Source organism: Neolamprologus multifasciatus, chromosome 11, assembly GCF_963576455.1.
Source record: "Neolamprologus multifasciatus chromosome 11, fNeoMul1.2, whole genome shotgun sequence".
In the NCBI taxonomy this organism is placed as follows: Eukaryota; Metazoa; Chordata; class Actinopteri; order Cichliformes; family Cichlidae; genus Neolamprologus; species Neolamprologus multifasciatus.
The window spans coordinates 29,215,184-29,234,483 of record NC_140449.1 but is presented as its reverse complement, the minus strand read 5'-3'; the positions used below and the strand labels follow the sequence as shown (position 1 = coordinate 29,234,483).

At 37.2% G+C, this 19,300-nt stretch overlaps 2 protein-coding genes across 6 annotated transcripts in view; one reads left to right on the top strand and one right to left on the bottom strand.

Annotated features, from left to right (window-relative positions):
• atg5 (ATG5 autophagy related 5 homolog (S. cerevisiae)) overlaps positions 1 to 19,300 on the bottom strand; it is a 445,274-nt gene that overhangs the window by 186,503 nt on the left and 239,471 nt on the right. The gene's annotated exons all lie outside the window — the stretch shown is intronic.
• LOC146508763 (semaphorin-7A) overlaps positions 1 to 19,300 on the top strand; it is a 42,473-nt gene that overhangs the window by 18,581 nt on the left and 4,592 nt on the right. For both annotated transcript variants that reach the window (XM_085176789.1, XM_085176791.1), the window contains 8 exons: positions 3,833 to 3,940; positions 4,200 to 4,339; positions 5,085 to 5,263; positions 7,104 to 7,212; positions 7,395 to 7,605; positions 15,318 to 15,433; positions 17,456 to 17,628; positions 18,076 to 18,131. In XM_085176789.1, the coding sequence (XP_085032915.1) occupies positions 3,833 to 3,940; positions 4,200 to 4,339; positions 5,085 to 5,263; positions 7,104 to 7,212; positions 7,395 to 7,605; positions 15,318 to 15,433; positions 17,456 to 17,628; positions 18,076 to 18,131 (1,092 nt within the window). The remainder of the gene's footprint in view (positions 1 to 3,832; positions 3,941 to 4,199; positions 4,340 to 5,084; positions 5,264 to 7,103; positions 7,213 to 7,394; positions 7,606 to 15,317; positions 15,434 to 17,455; positions 17,629 to 18,075; positions 18,132 to 19,300) is intronic.

Here is a 19,300-nt window from a genome sequence, read left to right as displayed (position 1 = left end):
AGTAAAGTCTTGGGATTCACTTAACACGTTTACTATGATGAGCTTGGTTCAACTGCATCAACATAGAGAGTATAGGCAAAGGCTACAGGAAGCACAGGTGTTATATACTCCATGTGTCTTAATATGATACTACAATCCCGCCTATATTTTAAAGAGCAAAACTACATATGACATTTGTGAATTACTGAGCCCATAAGAGCATGTGGCTTGAGAATGGTGCAAAGGTAACTAAAATAATTTATATAGCTGTAAAATAAAATACATCTTCAAATTTTGAAGGCAGTCAATTAAATACACTGGCGTTTAGTTTAGTTATGTAAAAAAATATATCCTGTTCAATTCATTTTACTGTCAGTATTGATGTTAGAACTGGACATCAAACTAGCATCTTATGAAAGCAATCAAAGCTTAAAATTAATTGTGCTGCAGATAAGCCTGTAATCAGAATGAGACTGGATGATGATAACAGGTGTGATGGTTACCAACAGTAAAATACAGAAAAACTCATCTGCAAGCAGCAATAAGAGGGCAGGGGGTTCAACAGGGTTCAGTCACCATGGCAACTGATGTGATCTTGTTAAACGTGTGTCTGCAAGCACGTGATAAGAAAGAAAATGCATTTTTGTGTTTATTGCAGCGCTTCCCAAGAAATCTCGAATGTCAGGGAACAGTGCTGCATCTGTGGACCAAGTTTGGTACCAACACATGAAACAGTTGCTGAAATTTGATCTCACTTTCTGTCTGGTAGTTTTGCTGCCAAATTTCATTGGCAGTAGGAAACAAATGGCTTTGAAAATCTTGAATCCATCTTATAACTTCACTGAGGGTTGGCCTAAAGATAATACAATCCAATTTTAATAAAGATCTGAAGAATAAATGTGACCTGTTAATAATTATTGACATCCGGCAGCTATTCATGAAAATTCAATATAGCTTACATCACAAGTTGACCTTGGGATTAATTATTTGGCCTTTGGGCATCTTGAGGCTTCTGGTTTTGAGAATAGAATAGAATAGAATAGAATAGCCCTCTATTGTCATTGTACATGTACAACGAGATTGTGGGTTGTTTTGGGTTTTGTTTCGTTTTTTAAAAGTAGAATAGCCTGGCTGTGGCTGTGGCTGACAACTGATTTTAGAAATCAAAAATATACCTTGTATCTAATCTCATCCGATATTTGGAAAAGACCTGGCATTTTTAAATTTAAAGATTTTTTTCTTCTTTTTTTTAAAATGCTGCATGGAAAATAAAAGTATAGTAGCAATTAAATCCTGCTTCTTGAGCCAAAGTTTTTTGAAAATGAGGCGTGTGACTGAAAGGTTTGCTAACCTTGCATCCACTGGTGGCACTGCAGGACTTTGTTTAAGCATAAAAACTGACTTGAGTGGCAAATAAAAATGATACCATACCAGCTTTATTTGCAAATGCCTTTAAAACAACCACGACCACTAAGTGCTGTACAGAAGAATAAATAAAAGATGTAACTTTAAAAAAAACAATGACTTACCAGCTCACATGAGGTATAAATTCAACTAACAAAATGAACAAAAGGCCTAAAACATGAGCAGAACAGCAACAGCCATAATAAAAGGTTAAAACAACTATGGGTGCACAACTTCACTGCTTATCCCCAGTGATCATTCTTTTGGGATAATAAAAGAAGAAACTGGTAGTAATGACGAATTAATGTTATTGTTTTTTGTTTTTTTTCTCAAATCTCACTCGGTTCATTTTTGTAAGAGGGACACTGTTACAGAACTCTTACTTTCTATGGCAAAGTGACAGCTTTGCCAAAGATCTTATTTTAGAACAAAGCCACCTTCAAATCTTTATATTAACTTTGCTCATTTGCGACAGGAGCAGCAGTGTGACACTTGTGTGCCTCTGACTCCCAGGAGCCATCTGTCTCTTTTTATCAACCTCTATTCATGTAATGCAAATGAGTGAATGCTTTTATCTGAAGTACCTCACAGTGTTTTAAAGAGTCGGTGCTTTACAAGACTGATGTGTTTGCAGATTTTAAAAGCCAATGTGTTACTTTTCTAGAGCACATGGTGTCTGTATTCAATTTGAGTCTTCTGTTCAGTTTGCGCCATCAAAATGACGTAAATGCAAATAGGTTTGAAACTATTATTGTACTTTAAGAATGAATAATTACCATCTGGGTTAATTCCTTATTGTTCACATTTTAAATAGTTTCTTCAGCATAACACTTTTGTACAAAAATAAATCATGACTCATTTCTAATGACTCCAATCTAACAAGTACAGACCCACTTGTGCAACCACATAATGTATTATATAAAGCTTACTGTGCAATTTATCATTGTCACCATGTGCCAGTCATTAATAAAATGCTATATGTGGACAGGAGCCATAGGCCAGTATATTGGTTTTGAGGTTATAAAAGTAAAACTAATTAGCCTGCCTTAGAATATATGTCATCCATTAATTAAAGAATTAATGATAAATCAATGAAGGAAGTAATGAAAGTAATGATTTATTAATTTAATGCCTCCAGCACTTAAAGCTGTTAAATGTTTTTTTGTATGTTTTTATCCATCACAGTTGAGCAACATAAGTCACTTCAATCAATTGTATATAGTTAAAAGTAACAGTTAGTGGAAGGCAATTGAATGAATAATGGCATTCACCACATCAATCACTTAATGAGTCTTACTTACACAATAATACCTATAGCATTTAGGTGCATGTAAAAGAGGACACAAACACTAAAGCATTGATGTAAAGTGCTGCATCTGACACCCTGAAAAGCTCGTGTCTTCTTGCTACCACCAACTATGCTCAAAAGGTTTCAAAATTGTTTGAAAATGGAAAGTTTAATGTATATTCCTGTGCCTTAATAGATCATGCACATAATTAAACATCCACAGACCAGTGAGTGTCTGTTATGTGAGTGAATTTATTTATTTATTGTTTTTCTCAAATTATCTCATCTCTGTTCAAAGCAGTGATGATGGATTTCTACATACCCTCTTGAGTGGCAATCCCAGTTCATATTTGGTGAAAATGCAGATCTGCTAATGAACTGTAATGCTCTTCATTTGTCCTAAATCAAAGGCAAATTTCGGTGATATAATTCACCCATTTTATGAGACTGATTTACAAGACCCAAATGCCCCGCTTCATTCCCCAACAAATAGAGCTCCTGGTTGTGCGGTTATTTGGGATCACATTAACATAATAGAGATGTTTCTAATTAAACTAACATTTCATTGGTCATACTGCCTGACGAGAGGCACTATTTGTTAAACGGCACTCTTCAGAGGGATTGTTTGAAGAAACACTCAAATCAGTGAGAGGTCGCACTGCAGGATGCTCTTTCAGATTGGGATCGATTGTGGAAGCAACGAGCCGGCCCTTTGCTTGAGCTGAGCAGCATTCAAATAAAGATCAATCCTAATTAAGATGTTAGTGCCATGATTTCAAATGCTCCCCTCTGCATTGCTATGGAGACGGAGCTCTAAGTGGGGTTTCTAGGAACATGGTGATTGGTAGCTGCTCATCAGTGCAGTGAGCTATTCTGGCTTGATGTCTTCTTTGCTCTGGCTTTTCTTTCTCTCCCCCGTTTTTTTTAATTATTCTGCCTTTGTCCCCTGATCCTCTTTTTTTTCTCGACTCCCCTGCTTTCTGTTTAATGTTCTTTTCTCTGTATCTTTCTCAGTCACTCTTTTTCTTGTGTCACTCCAATCTCTCTTCCTCTCCCCCTGAGCCTTGTACAAATCCATCAAGCTCGCAGTATGCCTTCTATTTTTTTTACCCACTGTTCACCCTCTATTTTCTTGTCCATTTTTCTTCCTCGCCGTCTCAGATGGGAGTCTGTATTCTGCTATGTCGTCGGTAGAAGGTCATTCCGGCTCGATACGGCGTACGTTTGGCTCCCAGAAACTCCTGAAGACAGAGAACGTTTGGCTGTTAAGTGAGTAGGAGGAGGGAAGTCACGCAGAAACCATGCAGGTTTAGACTAATGCATATGGAGATGGTGGGTGGTTCTGTCTGTAAATCATCTACTATTATTCCCTTGGGAAAAAAACATGTAGGTGTATTCACTCTCAGAAATCTAACTACTGTGATTAATCATTTACACAGCTACTGATTCTCCCAATTCTTTTTTTTTCACTAATAAAATATGTTATTATGTAAAATAATCAAGTGTTGCTTATCTGGCTCATTATCAGATCCACAGTTTGCTGGAGCATCTATAATCCCCTCCTCAGAAAAATACAAGGAGGAAATCTACTTTTTCTTCAGTGAATTCAACAAGACAGCCAGAGTGGACGAGGAGCCATACAGGGCTCGCATAGGCCGAATATGCATGGTAAACATCCTGCTCGTTTTTGGAAATTTTCTGCTCTCCTATGTGATTCCTGACTGACCCACTCAATTGATTGTTAAATGAATTTCAAAGTAAATAATCCTTAATGAAATTCTTGATGGTTAAAGAGAAACATTGAGGCTTTCATTGATTATCGTTGCGATTAGGAGTTAGGAAAGTGTGTCAAACTAGAACATCATAATAAGTCCTGACCAGTCTCTCTTTACTGAGCAGAAACTTTAGCTCAGAGGCTCAAAGACTCCTGCCAAGTGCTCAATAATTCAAAGTCATATCCTTCCACAGACAGCTTTAGAATACTGTGGAGGTGACTTTTAGGAGAGCTAGTCCACCCTTCTCCATCAGTTGGTGTGCATGTTCAGTTACAATAAACAGCATTAATGTGTTTGCTGACTGCTTGTTCAGTGGCTCTGTCTTGTGTCCCACTTTGCCGAATGCACATAATTCAGTTAAAAGAAATTTGTTAGAGGGCAAGTTTTAAAAAGCTAGATTTGATGTGCCCACCTGTGTACTGTGTACTATAGGTTACAGGACCATCCTGTATATTCAAGCAAAATTACTCTTTCCCAAACTGACAGAGAGAAGAGAAAAGGATTGCTGGTGGCTCGGATTAGAGGACAATATCTTTGCAGAGGACACTTTAATTTTGTTCTGGTTTCAGACCAAAATTAAAAAGGGAAAAAAATCACCTTCAGGACATTGTTATGACCGTCTTTATTTATATTTCAAGGTTGATGAAGGGGGTGTCAAAAACTTGATGGCAGACTCTTGGACCACCTTCTTGAAGGCACGGGTGATGTGCGGTGCAGGAAACACTCAGCAACAGTACAACAACTTGAAGCAGGCAGTGGTGCTGACTGCTCAGGATAAAAGGGCTGGGGTTCTGTATGGCCTCTTTTCCAATGCATGGTGAGTATGAATTACCTGATCCTGCTTTTTTCTGATTCCAGATCTGGTATGTCCCTCACTGTGAGGAAGAGATGGGAATTTATCTTTCACGTGCAAAGAAATATTAAGCTCAATTTTCCCATCTTATGAAATAAAATGTAACAACTGAATCCACTGTAGAATAACATCAAAGGAGATAGCAGAAGTGAAATAGTTATATAACGTGGTGTTGATAAGAACTCTATGTTAGCATATGTAACTTAAAATCTTAACTAAAATCTTATCTAACAAGTGTTATATCAAAACAACATCCTTCTAGCTTCTTATATAAGCTCGCTGATTGAACATAGAGTGAAAATGAAAGAGCTCTTGAGAGACAGCACTGGATCTTTTTTATTCTTGCCAGCTCACTTTGACCACAGTTTACAGTTGAGTTAAAAATAAATAAATAAATAAACATACAAATAGAAGCTGCTGGTGTAGCAGCATGAAGTAATCCAAACTGCTGTCACTCTGCTGTTAGCTTATGGATCAGCTTATTGTCACCGATATTTGATCCAGTTTTTTTGGTCAGTATCGGACCAGTCATACTCATCATCATCATCATCTCCTTCATCTTTGTGATTGTCTTCATCCTCTTCTCCTCCTCCTCTGCCTCCTTCTCCTGACTGCTTTCTTTAGGGTTTGCCACAGCAGGTCATCTGCCTCCATCTCACCCATCCCTAGCATCCTCTGTCACACCACTCCTTTGCATGTCCTCCTTTATTACATCCATACATCCATGAAAAGATTAAGATCATGTGATCACGTACTGATCAAGCTTTTAGGATCAGGAAAAATAAAATGAAGCAGATGTATAACATAACAAAGTAACCCACTTTTGTCCACCCACACAGTGCACACCACATACCACACATTTGGAAGAAATGTTCTTGTCAGAGAACATTTTCTTTCCTTTTAACTGCAACAGAAAATTTCTGTTGGATTCCGAGTCCGTTAAATAGTTTTCGGTAAATGTGCATATTCCATTCCAGAGATATCAGCATACACAAAACAATATCATATACCGCTGGAGGCATACATTAATTGTTGCTCATATTAAATTTAGTGCAAAGGGAACTCCAAAATAATGCACACAAGTTTGCAAACTGTAACGTATATGGATCCATATATCAGCTAAACATGAATATATAGTGATTGCCCTTATTTACAGTATCATAGACATTTTACAACCTTAATTATGAAAAGTGTAGTTGTATAGGCTTGCTCAATGTAAATGTGATAAGCATTTAATCAAATCGTTAATTGACAAATACCCTGTATTAGATTAAACACTCTAATGAAATGCAAAGCTCTTTGTGAGGATTGGGCTATAATACTGAACAACTGATCTATACAGCCATGAGTTAGGTGCAAACACATGTACCCTCTTTTGTTCCAGTTTTGATTACAACATCAACACAATAATTTGGTAACAAACACAAACTTAAGTTTAAGCTCAACCCAAGTCTGCGCTGATTGTGTGTATATTTGCATAGCCGTGATTAAAGCTCACTTACAGCAATATTTAAAACAAAAGAGTTAGAGTTGGAAGGTATTATAGGGGAGCAGTTACTGACTATGCGGTAGTGACAAATATTATCAAATTCAGTGAATGTGGATAGACATAGACAAAGGAGAAAAGTCGGAAAACATGAACTGTAGCAGCAATTGTACAAATTTCAGTCTTTGTACAATTAATATAATTACTTGAAATGTTGTATCTATAATACATTAACCTCAAACTTCTTGTCTTCTACTTAAAAGCGTCTTTCCATGCCTTTATTGTGGTTGTAATTACTCCTTCCTTGCTTTTGTTCAGGGGCAGAACAGTGATCTGTGCCTACTCCATTGAAGATATTGACCAGGCCTTCTCCACATCTAAGCTGAAGGGCTACAGCGGTCAACTCACTGGCACACGCCCTGGGACTGTAAGTAAAACCTAACAACCATCAATCCTGCTAATTTTTTAATTAAAGCCCAGTGCAAAAAAATGTAATGAGTTAATTCATATTTTTAAATATAATTCAGGTGTTATTTTTAAAGGAATGAATCAATACAAAATAAATGATTTGGAGTCCATCGGAATAGAGTTCGTCACTTTTTCCCTTAGTGTCTCCGCAAAATCCCCGGAGCAGCGGAGAATCAAAACAATGTGAAAACTCTTGGGGTGATGAGATACCACCCAGAAATTGAGGATGTGATCCGGCCTGTTGGTGTGGCTCCACTTGACCTGCCCTCAGATGACCAAATCACACATACAGTGGCGGACATCGTACGGGCAGTTAACGAAGAACACTACAGCGTTCTTTACCTTGGAACAGGTGTGTGTCTGAGTGTGTGTTTATGTACAAGCATATGTGCTTGTGTGTTGTTATGTGTGTTGTTAGCTTACAATGTCTCTTGTCATGCTAAAGGGTTTTGTTAGCCATCTGAAAGCAACTAATGAGTAGCTATTTTCTGTTCTTTAGCTGCACTGTCCCCACATCAGTAGTATTCACATTTACCTCTGCAGTCCTTTCCTTAAGAATTGTTTTTCTTTACAATATAATATTCTGCGCTTCACTTCAGCTGGTTAGGGAAAAGCAAATGCTGTTTCTGATGAGCAGCATTTGCATATTAGCCACTCTCTACTGTCCCGGCTCAACATGCAACACTAGATTAAAAACGAAAAACAAACACAGAGTAAAATATGATTTAAAAAAGTTACCGCTAAGATATTCTTAAATTCTCAATACAAGCTGTGAATATTAAATGTGAAAAACTGACAAACTGTCAAAATATTTTCTTTTCAAAATCTAGTCAAACAATCCATAGCCTTCACAAGACTATTTCTATTTGATCAAAGCAGCAATTCTGAGCTGCTGCTGCCCATAGCAGTTACTGGAAAAATTGTGTTGTGCCTAAGGGAGATCACTATGGCAACCATCACAAGTCATATGCTCCTGTGTGCATGAGTGTCTCACCACTCAAGTTCACCAAAGATGAGCGAGTGTCATCTTTCAAATTGCAAATTGTGACTGCTGCAGTGTATATGTGCTTGTCATTCATAAAGCTTTTCTGGTGGTATTAAAAAAGGCAGGTTGATGTCTTCTCACTATGAGCTCTACTAACTGTGCCAGTAATTCGAGGGAAAGAATGGTGAGCTATGAGCAGCAATGGGTCTCTATGGTGGCCTAAAAAGAAAGTAGAGCAGTTTGAGTCACACTGGTATCTGAGGCTGTGGGAACACATTGTACTGCTGTTTCTGATAGGTTTGTAGCTTGAACCTATTCGCTGGAACGTTGAAGACAATATAATTACACAGCAAAGCAAGACACGAAGTAGGCAAAGTTCTTCATGTTACTCATGCATGAGGGAGACCTGCCTGGAGCCAAGTGTCGTTCCACCACTTGACCTCCGTCAGACTCTCAGCCAGGTTCCCCATAGCACTCCTTTTATTGTGGTTACATGAATATGCATAGGGTCATTAACATATAACATCTTACATAGGTATACATGTGAACAAAGGATTGTGTGTGTGTGTGTGTGTGTGGTCAGAGTATGACCCCATAAATGACTTCCCTAAACCTACTGGTCTGGAAAGTCCAGCAGTCTATCTAAACAAAAGGCACTCAGACTAAAACAGATATAGCTACGTTAATCCTACCATAAAACAATAAAACAATGTACGACCTCTTCCCATGCTCCCAGGATGTAGGTGTGGATTCCAGAACACTCTGGAATGCGCACCAAGCCTTTGCAGCCTATTAAGGATCACACATCCTATCACTACACAATCGATTATACACCTCTAAGCATATATAAGTAGATATTTCTAAGCATAAATGACAATCAACAATACAAAACCTAACAGTTTCCTACTGACAAAATATTTCCTGTTTCTTGTTTTTACTTTCAGGGACAGTAATTGGCATGCAGAACAGAGCTTGTGTTATCCATTACAGCACAGGTTATATGTTACAGTTCAGCTTTTGCAATTTTCAGATTCCCTTTGTGATCACTTCTGAATTGTCGTTTAAGAGCGTTCATTTTCCCTTCTGTTTAATATTGCATCACCTCCACCTTAGAGTGCTGGGTATAAATATTCATTCTGTGTAACTCGTCAAGCTCATCAGTCTGCATAAATTATTACATACATGCTCTTGTATCTGTGTAAATGATGGTGAGAAGCTGCCTTCTTGAAATAATTCAGTCTTTAGTGAGTGAAGAAGACAGGCAGCTCATGCATAGTTGGGTAGTTGCAGTCTTAATTTAATAAAAGGGGTACAAGTGATGAGCTCGTGTCCACCTCGAAACCACAGACAATGGAATCATAGAGAGGCATTTTCTTCAGACATTAATCTTTCTTGGTAAAAGCCCTGGTAAGTCTTATTTAACTTATTCTGCCTCATTTACCTTGCTTTAATTTAATTAAGTTCCTCTTAAATGAAAAAATCATTTAAATTAAAAATATCTTACAAAGCTGAACTTAAAAAAGCAAAGCAAAGCAAAAATTAGTAGGCAGGACAAAAACACCACGAGTGCGCCAATGTTCAATGTAATTAATCCCAGTTAGACTGAGCGGAAGACCAGCTGAAGCTGGCATTTACACTTTGTTGTACACTTTGTTAGTCTGCTTTAAATCTGTTATGTTGTATTTGCTATCGTTTGGACAAATTCATTTAGTTTGATAAGAATGCTGCAATTCAAAGTCCAAAGCAGACCAAACAACCACTTTGATTCAATCTAAAATGATACCTAGTGATGGTAAAAAGTCAGATTAAATAATTTGTCCTGTCAGAAAAGGATTGCAAAGAGTTTTGTTGAGTAACAACATAATACAGTTATTATTATTTTTTTATGTTTTTTTCCCTGAATAGTATATTTAGAAAAAATATTTAGAAAAACATATCTTAAAGCATTTGACCTTAGAACTGATGAGAGGTGAAACGTCTTCAAGCAACTTAAAGAAGTCCAGACGCTTTTCTTTGCAAGCTCCTTTGACTATGATGACCTGGATGACTGAGAAGTTTCACAGACATATGTTAAAGCATTTAGAAAAAGGATCGTCTGATGAAAAGTTGTTGTTGTTGTTTTTTTTTTAATTATACAAAGAGAAATTGTACAGAAGCAATCAAAAGAAAACGTTGCAACAACAGCAACAAAATAGTTAGGTTGTTGGCAATAGGTCCGAAACAAAAATTAGGGTTTAAAAGACCATGGGAATTAAAGTGAAGAGAGGGAGGGATTTAGCACTCCCACTCACACTTAAAGGCTCAAGTAGAACAACAAGACTCTTGTTGCTGTTATGCAAAACACCAATTTGATGGCAGTTTCTATGGAAGTGGAAAACATCACTTACTCAACTTCCTCTCATCTAATTTCTGCATCAACCTCTTGTTTATTCTAGTCACAGCTCTTTGCCAAAGTGATGTATTTGAAGGCTAATTGAACTCCCTTTAACATGTTGACCTAGAACAAGCTGACAGGGTGGTGTCCAACTCCTAATTAGCTAAATAGTGCACTGTATATTTTGCTTTTTAAACCCATCTAACTAGTCTCAGTGGGACTACACTATAAGATATAAACTGACAAAACACAACTGTTTTTGACAGAGTGAGTTTCTTAGTCTTTTGATCTCTAGCCAATAAATATTTCAAGAGAATTTATGCATATAATAACTGGCTACTTCAATAACTGTAACAGGATGTTTTCTGCAAGCTGCTGCAAAACTGCTTTCATACAGCAGAGTCATTGTAGTGCTAGAGTGGTATAGATAATGTACCCAAATCTCAGCCAGGGGTTGAGTCTGATAATGTACAGTAGGTGCTGGGTTTTCACAAGGAAGAAAATTACTTGGAATAGACAAAATGTTGTCTCCAAATCCTGTGTGTGGATTTGGATGCCGTTTTAGTAGTAACCTAATTGATGGAGTAATCTCTTTCAAAAATGTATCCCACAGTCTTAGCTACATGTAGAGAAGAAACCAAGAGCCAGGGCTGCATTTAAGATAAAAGTCAAAGTCTTGGCCGAGGGCAGCTGCAGCCTGATCCCAATCTGATTGAAACAAAGCGAAGGTGGCGGGAAACTGATTCTTTGAAAGTTGCTGAGGCATCAGGCGTAAAAGGAGAGATCAAATAACCCCTTCAGCAGAAAAACTGTCTCAACACAGCTGTGTGGAGAGTAAAACAGTAGACCCAGAATGCAGAATGCGGAGGAGTCAAGCAAAAGCTGTTTACTAAACCAAAAATTGTAACTTAATCTAAGACACAGAAGAACAAAATACTCAATCACTATGAAAATAGACACAAAGTCAGACAGAGAAATGTAGGAAGTGGAACTAAAACAAAACGTGATAGAAAACTAACACTCAACGTGAAACGAAAACAAGGCAAAAGAAACTAATAAAGGCATGAACACTAACACCTTAGAAGGAAACACATTAAGGCCAGAGCTTAAATGTGGAAACTGACACAAAGAAATTCTGTCGAATCCACTGTAAGATTCAATAGCACTGTTTTAAGACACACTGGGACAGTTATCACTGTCACCTCACAGCAGGAAAGTTCACAGTTCAAACTAGGCTGCCAGCTGGGACCTTTCTGTGCAGAGTTTGATGTTCTCCCTGTGCCATTCTGGGTTCTCTCTAGGTACTCCAGCTTCCTCCCATAATCCACAGACATGCATGTAAGGTTAATTGGTGATTCTAAATTAGCTGAAGGTGTGAATGTGAGAATGAATGGTTGTCTCTCTCTCTCTGTGATGGACACTTCCACTTATCCAATTCAGGGTGGAAACGAGGGCTGAAAACTATTCCAGCTCCAATAGGGCGAGAGGTAGGATACATCCTAAACAAGTTGCCAGTCTGTCACAGGGCTAACACAGATAAATAGATCATTCCCAACACCTATTGGGAATTTAGAGTCACCAATTAATCCAAAAACACGTGGAGAGTTGGTGGTTTTGAACCCAGGACGTTCTTGCTGAGAGGCAACAACTACTGTTCCACCATGCTGCCCGAATTGCATAATTGATTCAGAAAAATGATGAATGAACACGGGTTTCACTCTCCAATCCCAGTGTTTTAAAGTATTCTCTGTACCTTTTCTGCTCATGTAAGCAGACAATAAAAGTTAGCAGTTTTGGATGAGTTTTAAATGAGGGAATTCAAAGATGTTAATGTTTAAGAAAGACTGTAGTTATGGCAAGGGAAGCTTATGATGGATGTGATAGATTTCTATTTACCACCCCAAGAATCATTTGTTCACAAAGAACTTTCTTTTTTTTTATCCTGCCTAAAAACCGTAGAGGTTTATTCAATATGAAAAACATTCCTGAGATATTCTGATATCTATAAAGACATATAGACTCAGTGTTAGTCATGTATACAAAGGGGAGAGAAGGAAAAAGTGAGCTGCAATTGGCCCCTGAAGTTCAATAGCCCAAAAAAGCAACAAAGGAAAAATAGATTGCAACCTTTGACAGGCAGTGGAGAAAGTGGAGCATTTAGCCTTTGTTACAGGGGACTACTTGAAATGGAGCAAAGATAAAGGACAGTAGTGGAAGATTTGTTTTCCTGCCTTACCTCAGTGACATAGTGAACACTACAAGATGCAGAACTGCCTGGATCACTTCGGTCATCGAGGTGATATAGCAGAAATCTCCCTTGAGGGATGGAAGAAATGTCAGAGCCATGCACTTGTTTCAAGATGACTTTATGTTACTTTCTGTTAAGACAGTGGCACACGATGTGTCAGTAATTTAAAGGTAAGACACAGACCAATGAGTTATCTGACTAGAAAAACAATCTGGGGAAGTAAATGTGCTGAATGTATTGTAACTTAGAGAGAAGAGAGTTAAATCTTGTTACCCAAAACAGGCCCATTTTATTTATCGTTATCATACCTGGAAAGCTTTTATATAATAGGTGCACATAACTGCAAAGTTTTAAAAGGGTACTGGGATAAGAATTTACAGTAAATGAGTATGATGTGTCAGCAGACCTCATCTGAAAAAGCTAAATATACCAAGAAAAAAACTGATTTGCTCAGCAGATGCCACTGAGTTCAGCACTGTCACCCTTTTCCCCATCAGAATATCTTGCGGCTGTCTTTGTGCTGATATACACTGTTTAGATAAAGGAGCTGAAAATAGCATTTGACAGGATTAAAGAACCACATGAGAATAAATTAGATAAAATATGGAATGTTATCTTTGACAACAGGGGATAAAAGATTTGAAGTTTATGAAAAAGAGACGAGGCAGTTTGAGGACAAAGGAAGTCCAAGCGGCAGCACGAACCTGCTTGTCTAATTATAAATGAGAAAGAGCCTCGCAGAAGGAGCATTCAGGAAATGAGGATGTGAGAAAAAAAACAAGGTATCACAGTAACCACATTTTCACAGTAGTGAGAAAAAACATAGAGAGAGGAAAAAAAGATGAAACAAAAGAATAAAACAAGTTTGAACTGTTTTGTTTTCTGGCAGCAACAAAGGCCCATCGAAGTGCATGTACTGCACTGAGGGTAGAACATTTACATTTCAATTTTTATGAAACAGTTTGCAGCAAAAAAAAGAACTAAAAACAAGGAAAATATGCAGAAGAGATTATGAAAAACGTGGCTGTTTAGTAGTGTAACCTGATTGTACAAATCAAAGTGGCTCAAAGCTAGAATAGTGACTTGTCAGTTTTCAAACTCAAGCTGAATGCAAAGCAACATTATTAACCAACATAAATTAGCAAAGCTAAAGAATGGTGTACTAAATCCTCCAAATAGGGCTTACTTCCTTCGCTCTAAGTGACAGCTGGATCAAGTATTTACATGGACGATGTGCTGTGAACATGACTTTGCTCATTTGTGCAGCAATAAAAATCCCCTTTCCATGTTGAAAACACAAATGCAGACAATCCACAAGAAGAGAGAGCAGCTAACAGCTAGTAGCAAGGATACAGTTAATGAAATACAAAAAACACATTCAGTGCATTTTCACTCGAGCTCTGTGTTATTGTACGCAGCAGTAATGAGAAAAACAGATGTTTAGTAGAAGTAAGTTGTTTTGCAGCAAATTCGGTGGCTCATAGTAATAGAACAATAATAAATCGAGGCTTGCAGAAGCATTTTCACACTAAAAGCTCAAATTTGAAAGTTACTTAAAAGTATGACTTCTTGTCTCATTCTTGAACTCATTAAACTTGCAGTAATTATTATTATATATTGGAGGATTAATCTTCCCACAGCCACTGGCTGTTTTTAATCCATGTTCTTTTTGATGTTGGAATACTATCTGGCATGAGGATTGCTGAGTGGTAGTTTCATAGAGGATGAGATAAGCATGATGAGATATGTAAGAATAAAGTTGAAATAATGCAAGTCTTCAAACCAAATGTTGACATGGGGCCCTTTTAAGACCTTATTAATGCCACATGGCATTGTGTTCTACTGATGCATGTTGATGTAATTTGTTTAATTAATAAGGACAGACCATTTGGAACCTGATTTTTGCAAACTCAGGGCAATAAATTGAGATTTACCATAAGTCTGTGTTATGGCCAAAATGTTTCAGCTCAGTTTGCAAGAAATATACTTTTAATGCGAAACTGCACCCTTTGCTTTTGAACATTTAGTATCCAGAGGGGATACTAAATGTTATCGGTTATTGAAAGCTGTGACATTTTTATCAAGAACAAAACAAAGTGCCTAAGTTATGAAACCGATCCAAAATTCATCCAGAATCCAAACCTCTGGGTTGATTTCCCCTGCTGCCCATAGAACTCAGACATTTAAGGTTACATCCCCATTGGTAACATGACTTCCTGTATTACGTTATTTTTCCAGGTAATCATTTTGCACAGTTCAACTAAAGAAAAGCTATTTTGAGCTGAAATTCAAAATGCCATTTTGCATTTGGACTGCCTATCTGTCATAAAACCTCAACTGAAGCATAACAGGGGCTGGAACTCAGTTTTAACAAATAAATTGAAAAAAAAATACCACAAAGAATGTGTGGCTTTTTCATTTGTAATCGTTTCCTCTTTTCTCCTTTGTCTTATACAGAACAAGGCAAAATTCTCAAAGTTCTTCATACCAGTGAGGATGTCTTCATCATATCTCAATACTCTCTGTTTCACAATGAGGGCCCTGTTCTAAACATGGCTATTGATACCCAAAAGGTATGAGTAATTATGTTGATTTGTGTGGTAGAGTGTGATTTTAGCTACATTTGTCATTATAAATATGCATTAGGGCTTGGGCTATGCTAGGAACGGCCACAGCCTGTGAAACATTCAAAGAAAATTAATTGTACTAGAGCTGGTTATCCTTGCCACAGCACACAAGCTACTTCATTAGGTACACCTCTCTAGTAGTAATTTAGAAATTACATGATTTACGGTCCCCAGTATGTTAAGATGGATCTAGTTTCTCTTTGAAATTGCATTTAAGGGTTTTTGTTTGTTTGTTTGTTTGTTTGTTTTTTTCAGAGAATCATGGTAAATGTGGATACTTAACACATTATGAGTAGTGGGCGGGGCATCCTGTTTGCCTTCAGAACTAGCACTGATCAACAAGTAACTGAAAATATTCTTCAAAGATTTTGGTCCATATTGACATGATCACACAGCTGCTGCAGATTTGTCAGCTGCAAAGGTGCTGTACTGAATTGAGATCTGGTGACTTTGGAGTCCATTTGAATACAGTGAACTCATGGTCATGTTCAATAAACCACTTTTTTAACTTTTTAAAATTGTGCATTATCCTTCTGGATATGGCCATCGGACGATGGGTACGCTATGGTCATACAGGGATGAACATAGTCAGCAACAATAAACATGTAGCCCGTGGCATTCAAACAATGCAGTTACTTAGTACCAAGGTACTCAAAGTGTGCAAAGGAAATATCCAACACACCATTAAACCCCAACAAGCAGGGACCATTTTTACAAGTCAGGGTGGAAACATGCTTTCATAATGTTTATGCCAAATTATGAGCCTACTTTTTAAATGTTGCAGAAGAAATTGAGACTCGTCATACTAGGTAATTTTTTTCCAATCTTCTATTGACCAATTCTGGCGAGTCCATGTGAAATGTACCCTCAGTTTTCTATTCTTAGCTGGCAGGAGTGGCACCATTGTGATTGGCTAATTAGATATTTGAATTAAGAATCTGTTGAATAGATGTATCTACTGAAGTGGTCAATGAGTGTATTTCACTGAGAGATTTGGGATATTATATTATTATACAAGCTTTGTGCAGCTCACAATCCTTTTTTTTTATTATTGTTATAATTATATATATATATATATATATATATATATGTTTATATATATATATGTTTATATATATATATATATATATATATATATATATATATATATATATATATATATATATGTATGTTTATATATATATATATATATATATATATGTATGTTTATATATATATATATATTATATATATATATAAACACCCAGCACGCCCCTGCGGGCGGTTTATCCTTCAAGCTCGGGTCCTCTACCACAGGCCTGGGAGCTTGAGGGTCCTGCGCAGTATCTTAGCCGTTCCCAGGACTGCGCTCTTCTGGACAGAGATCTCCGATGTTATTCCCGGGATCTGCTGGAGCCACTCGCCTAGCTTGGGAATATATATATATTGTAGCTTGAACAATATATATAATACAATACATGTTGAACAAATTAATCATCCTTTTCTCCAAGATAATTAAAGACACACTGGAATACATCTATATATATGTGCCACCTCATCAGCTATGCAGTGCAGAAAACATCTAGAGATAGCAAGGACATCTTCCCACCATCAGCATTTTTATTTCCATGGGGGATATTATGCAACAAGAGCTATAATAATAACAATGAGGAATAGTTCATTTAAAATTGTTCCCTGAATAAGTTTCCCACATGTCAATTGCCTTTTTTTTTTCATTTTCTAAGCATAATTAATCTACACATACATTCTCTATTTGCTTTCTTATTGTAATTTGATATATTTGAGGCTGAAATTGTTAATATTAAATAGTCATTTGTCCTTAGTTTGTCCCATGAAATTATGTTAATTTGGGTATTAGTTTCATTGTCAATCAAGATGACCACTTGCAGTGGTTTAAGTATAAAGATAGCTCCGTCTGCTATTTATGGCTTTAATATTGATGCTACTATATTGCATCATCTTCCAAAGGGACACCTGTATGTTGCTACAGCGATGGAGGTCCAGCGACTGCCTCTGGCTGACTGCGGTCGCTATGGTGACACGTGCAGAGAGTGCATCCTTTCCCGGGATCCATACTGTGGCTGGGACAAGTCCAGGAGGAAGTGCGTCGCCATCCCACCCGCGTACAATTCCTCAACTGGGTATGATTACATGTGATGTTACTGTTATCATCTGTTTTTATTTGAGCAGACAACAGGCTTTCATTAGCAATCCTAACAACACAGCATTAATTCCAGCAGAAAAAACATATCTCATATTTTTTTGATTGACAGTAAAATGGCTGCAAATACAAAGTAGCTTCAGTTTCTGGGGGGGGGGGGGGGGGGGGGGTATGACATGCTACTGCTAATTCCACTGTTTGACATGATTAATAAGTTTTCACTTGGTTTAATACATGTTGTTTATTTTCAGTTAGAAAAAAAATTACAAGTTAATTGTATAGAGTTTTAAGCCTTTAACTCCTTTGTCCTTCCTCTGCCACATTTTGGAGTCATTTGTCTGTATGTTTTAATTTTTAACAATGCAGTGGCTCATAAACCATTTGTGGCACTAATAAGAAATTTGTCCTCTGTCTTATTTTCCAACAGGGGAATCATTCAGAATTTGGACCATTCAAACTCCTCAGTTTGCGGGGAAGCTGCTGGTGAGCCTTTATCAACTTTCTCCCTCTCTCTTTCCATCTTAATTAAACCAAAATAGGAACCTTTCTGAGCAGCTACAGTAAAAAAGATGATTATCATATAATTGAGCAGATTCCAAAAACCCAAAGGGAGAGATTTTTTTTAGCATATTATAGCTTGCCCTGTTTCAGAGTTCAAATCCAGTTATGACCTCATAAAATGATTGCAGTTTGTAGTCTCTCAAGAAAAAGCGATCTACTCAAGCGATCTGACCTTAGCATTGCATTTATTCCAAGTTGTGCCACTGGTGTCAAATGACCTTCCTATAAATACAGTAAGAGGTTGATCTATTTTCTTGAAAAACAGTATACAAAGATTATGAGAAGCAAACGCCTTTAAACTCATATCAGGATTAATCCAAGAAACAGCAGTAACGCAAAGCAGTGTGAAATCTCATAGCACGCTACTGCCTGCCAGGCTTTCTCGCCTCAAAGGGCATGCTGCTTACAGTGATAACATTCAAAATGCAGATCTAGTTTCTGGTCTTAACACAAAGCAGCCTTGCTTCCTTCATCTTTATGACTAGGTTGAAAAATTCAGATGAGGGGGTTTGTTATCATTTTCAGTGACTTCTTGGACAGTTGGTTACATTATAATTGTTTTAACTGTGAATTGTGTAGTGAAAAACAGTAAGAAATATTGAATATGGAATTATACAAGTCAACAAGAAAAAATGAGAAAATAGTGAATATTGAAATCTGATAACCACCAGAGGCTGGATGACGTTATGTGAGTAATGTGAGTTCTATATTTGGTATTTTCCAGTACTCATTGGTCTTGATCTTTTGGTTTTTACTTCTGTTGAACCAGTTGCATTTTATTCTGCTTACTGTAACTGAACTCTTCCAAAGTTATTATTAGATGAACTCACCAGAGGCCTCAGCCCAAAAATGATCTGTGGGTCCATTTTGAATAGATTGAACAGATTTTTGGGTGCCTGAACATTTGACAATTGTCAGATTTTTTTTACTGTTGTTGCTTTTTTATTCTCCCTCAGCAACAATTTATAAAACAATGCTAAAGGTTTAGAGCTGGAAATATGAAAGATGAAAAAAGCGTTACGTGGGTTCGGTTATCAGGTGTCCACGGAGAGATCTTCACTCAGCATTTACAGCTGTAATGTTAAATTGTG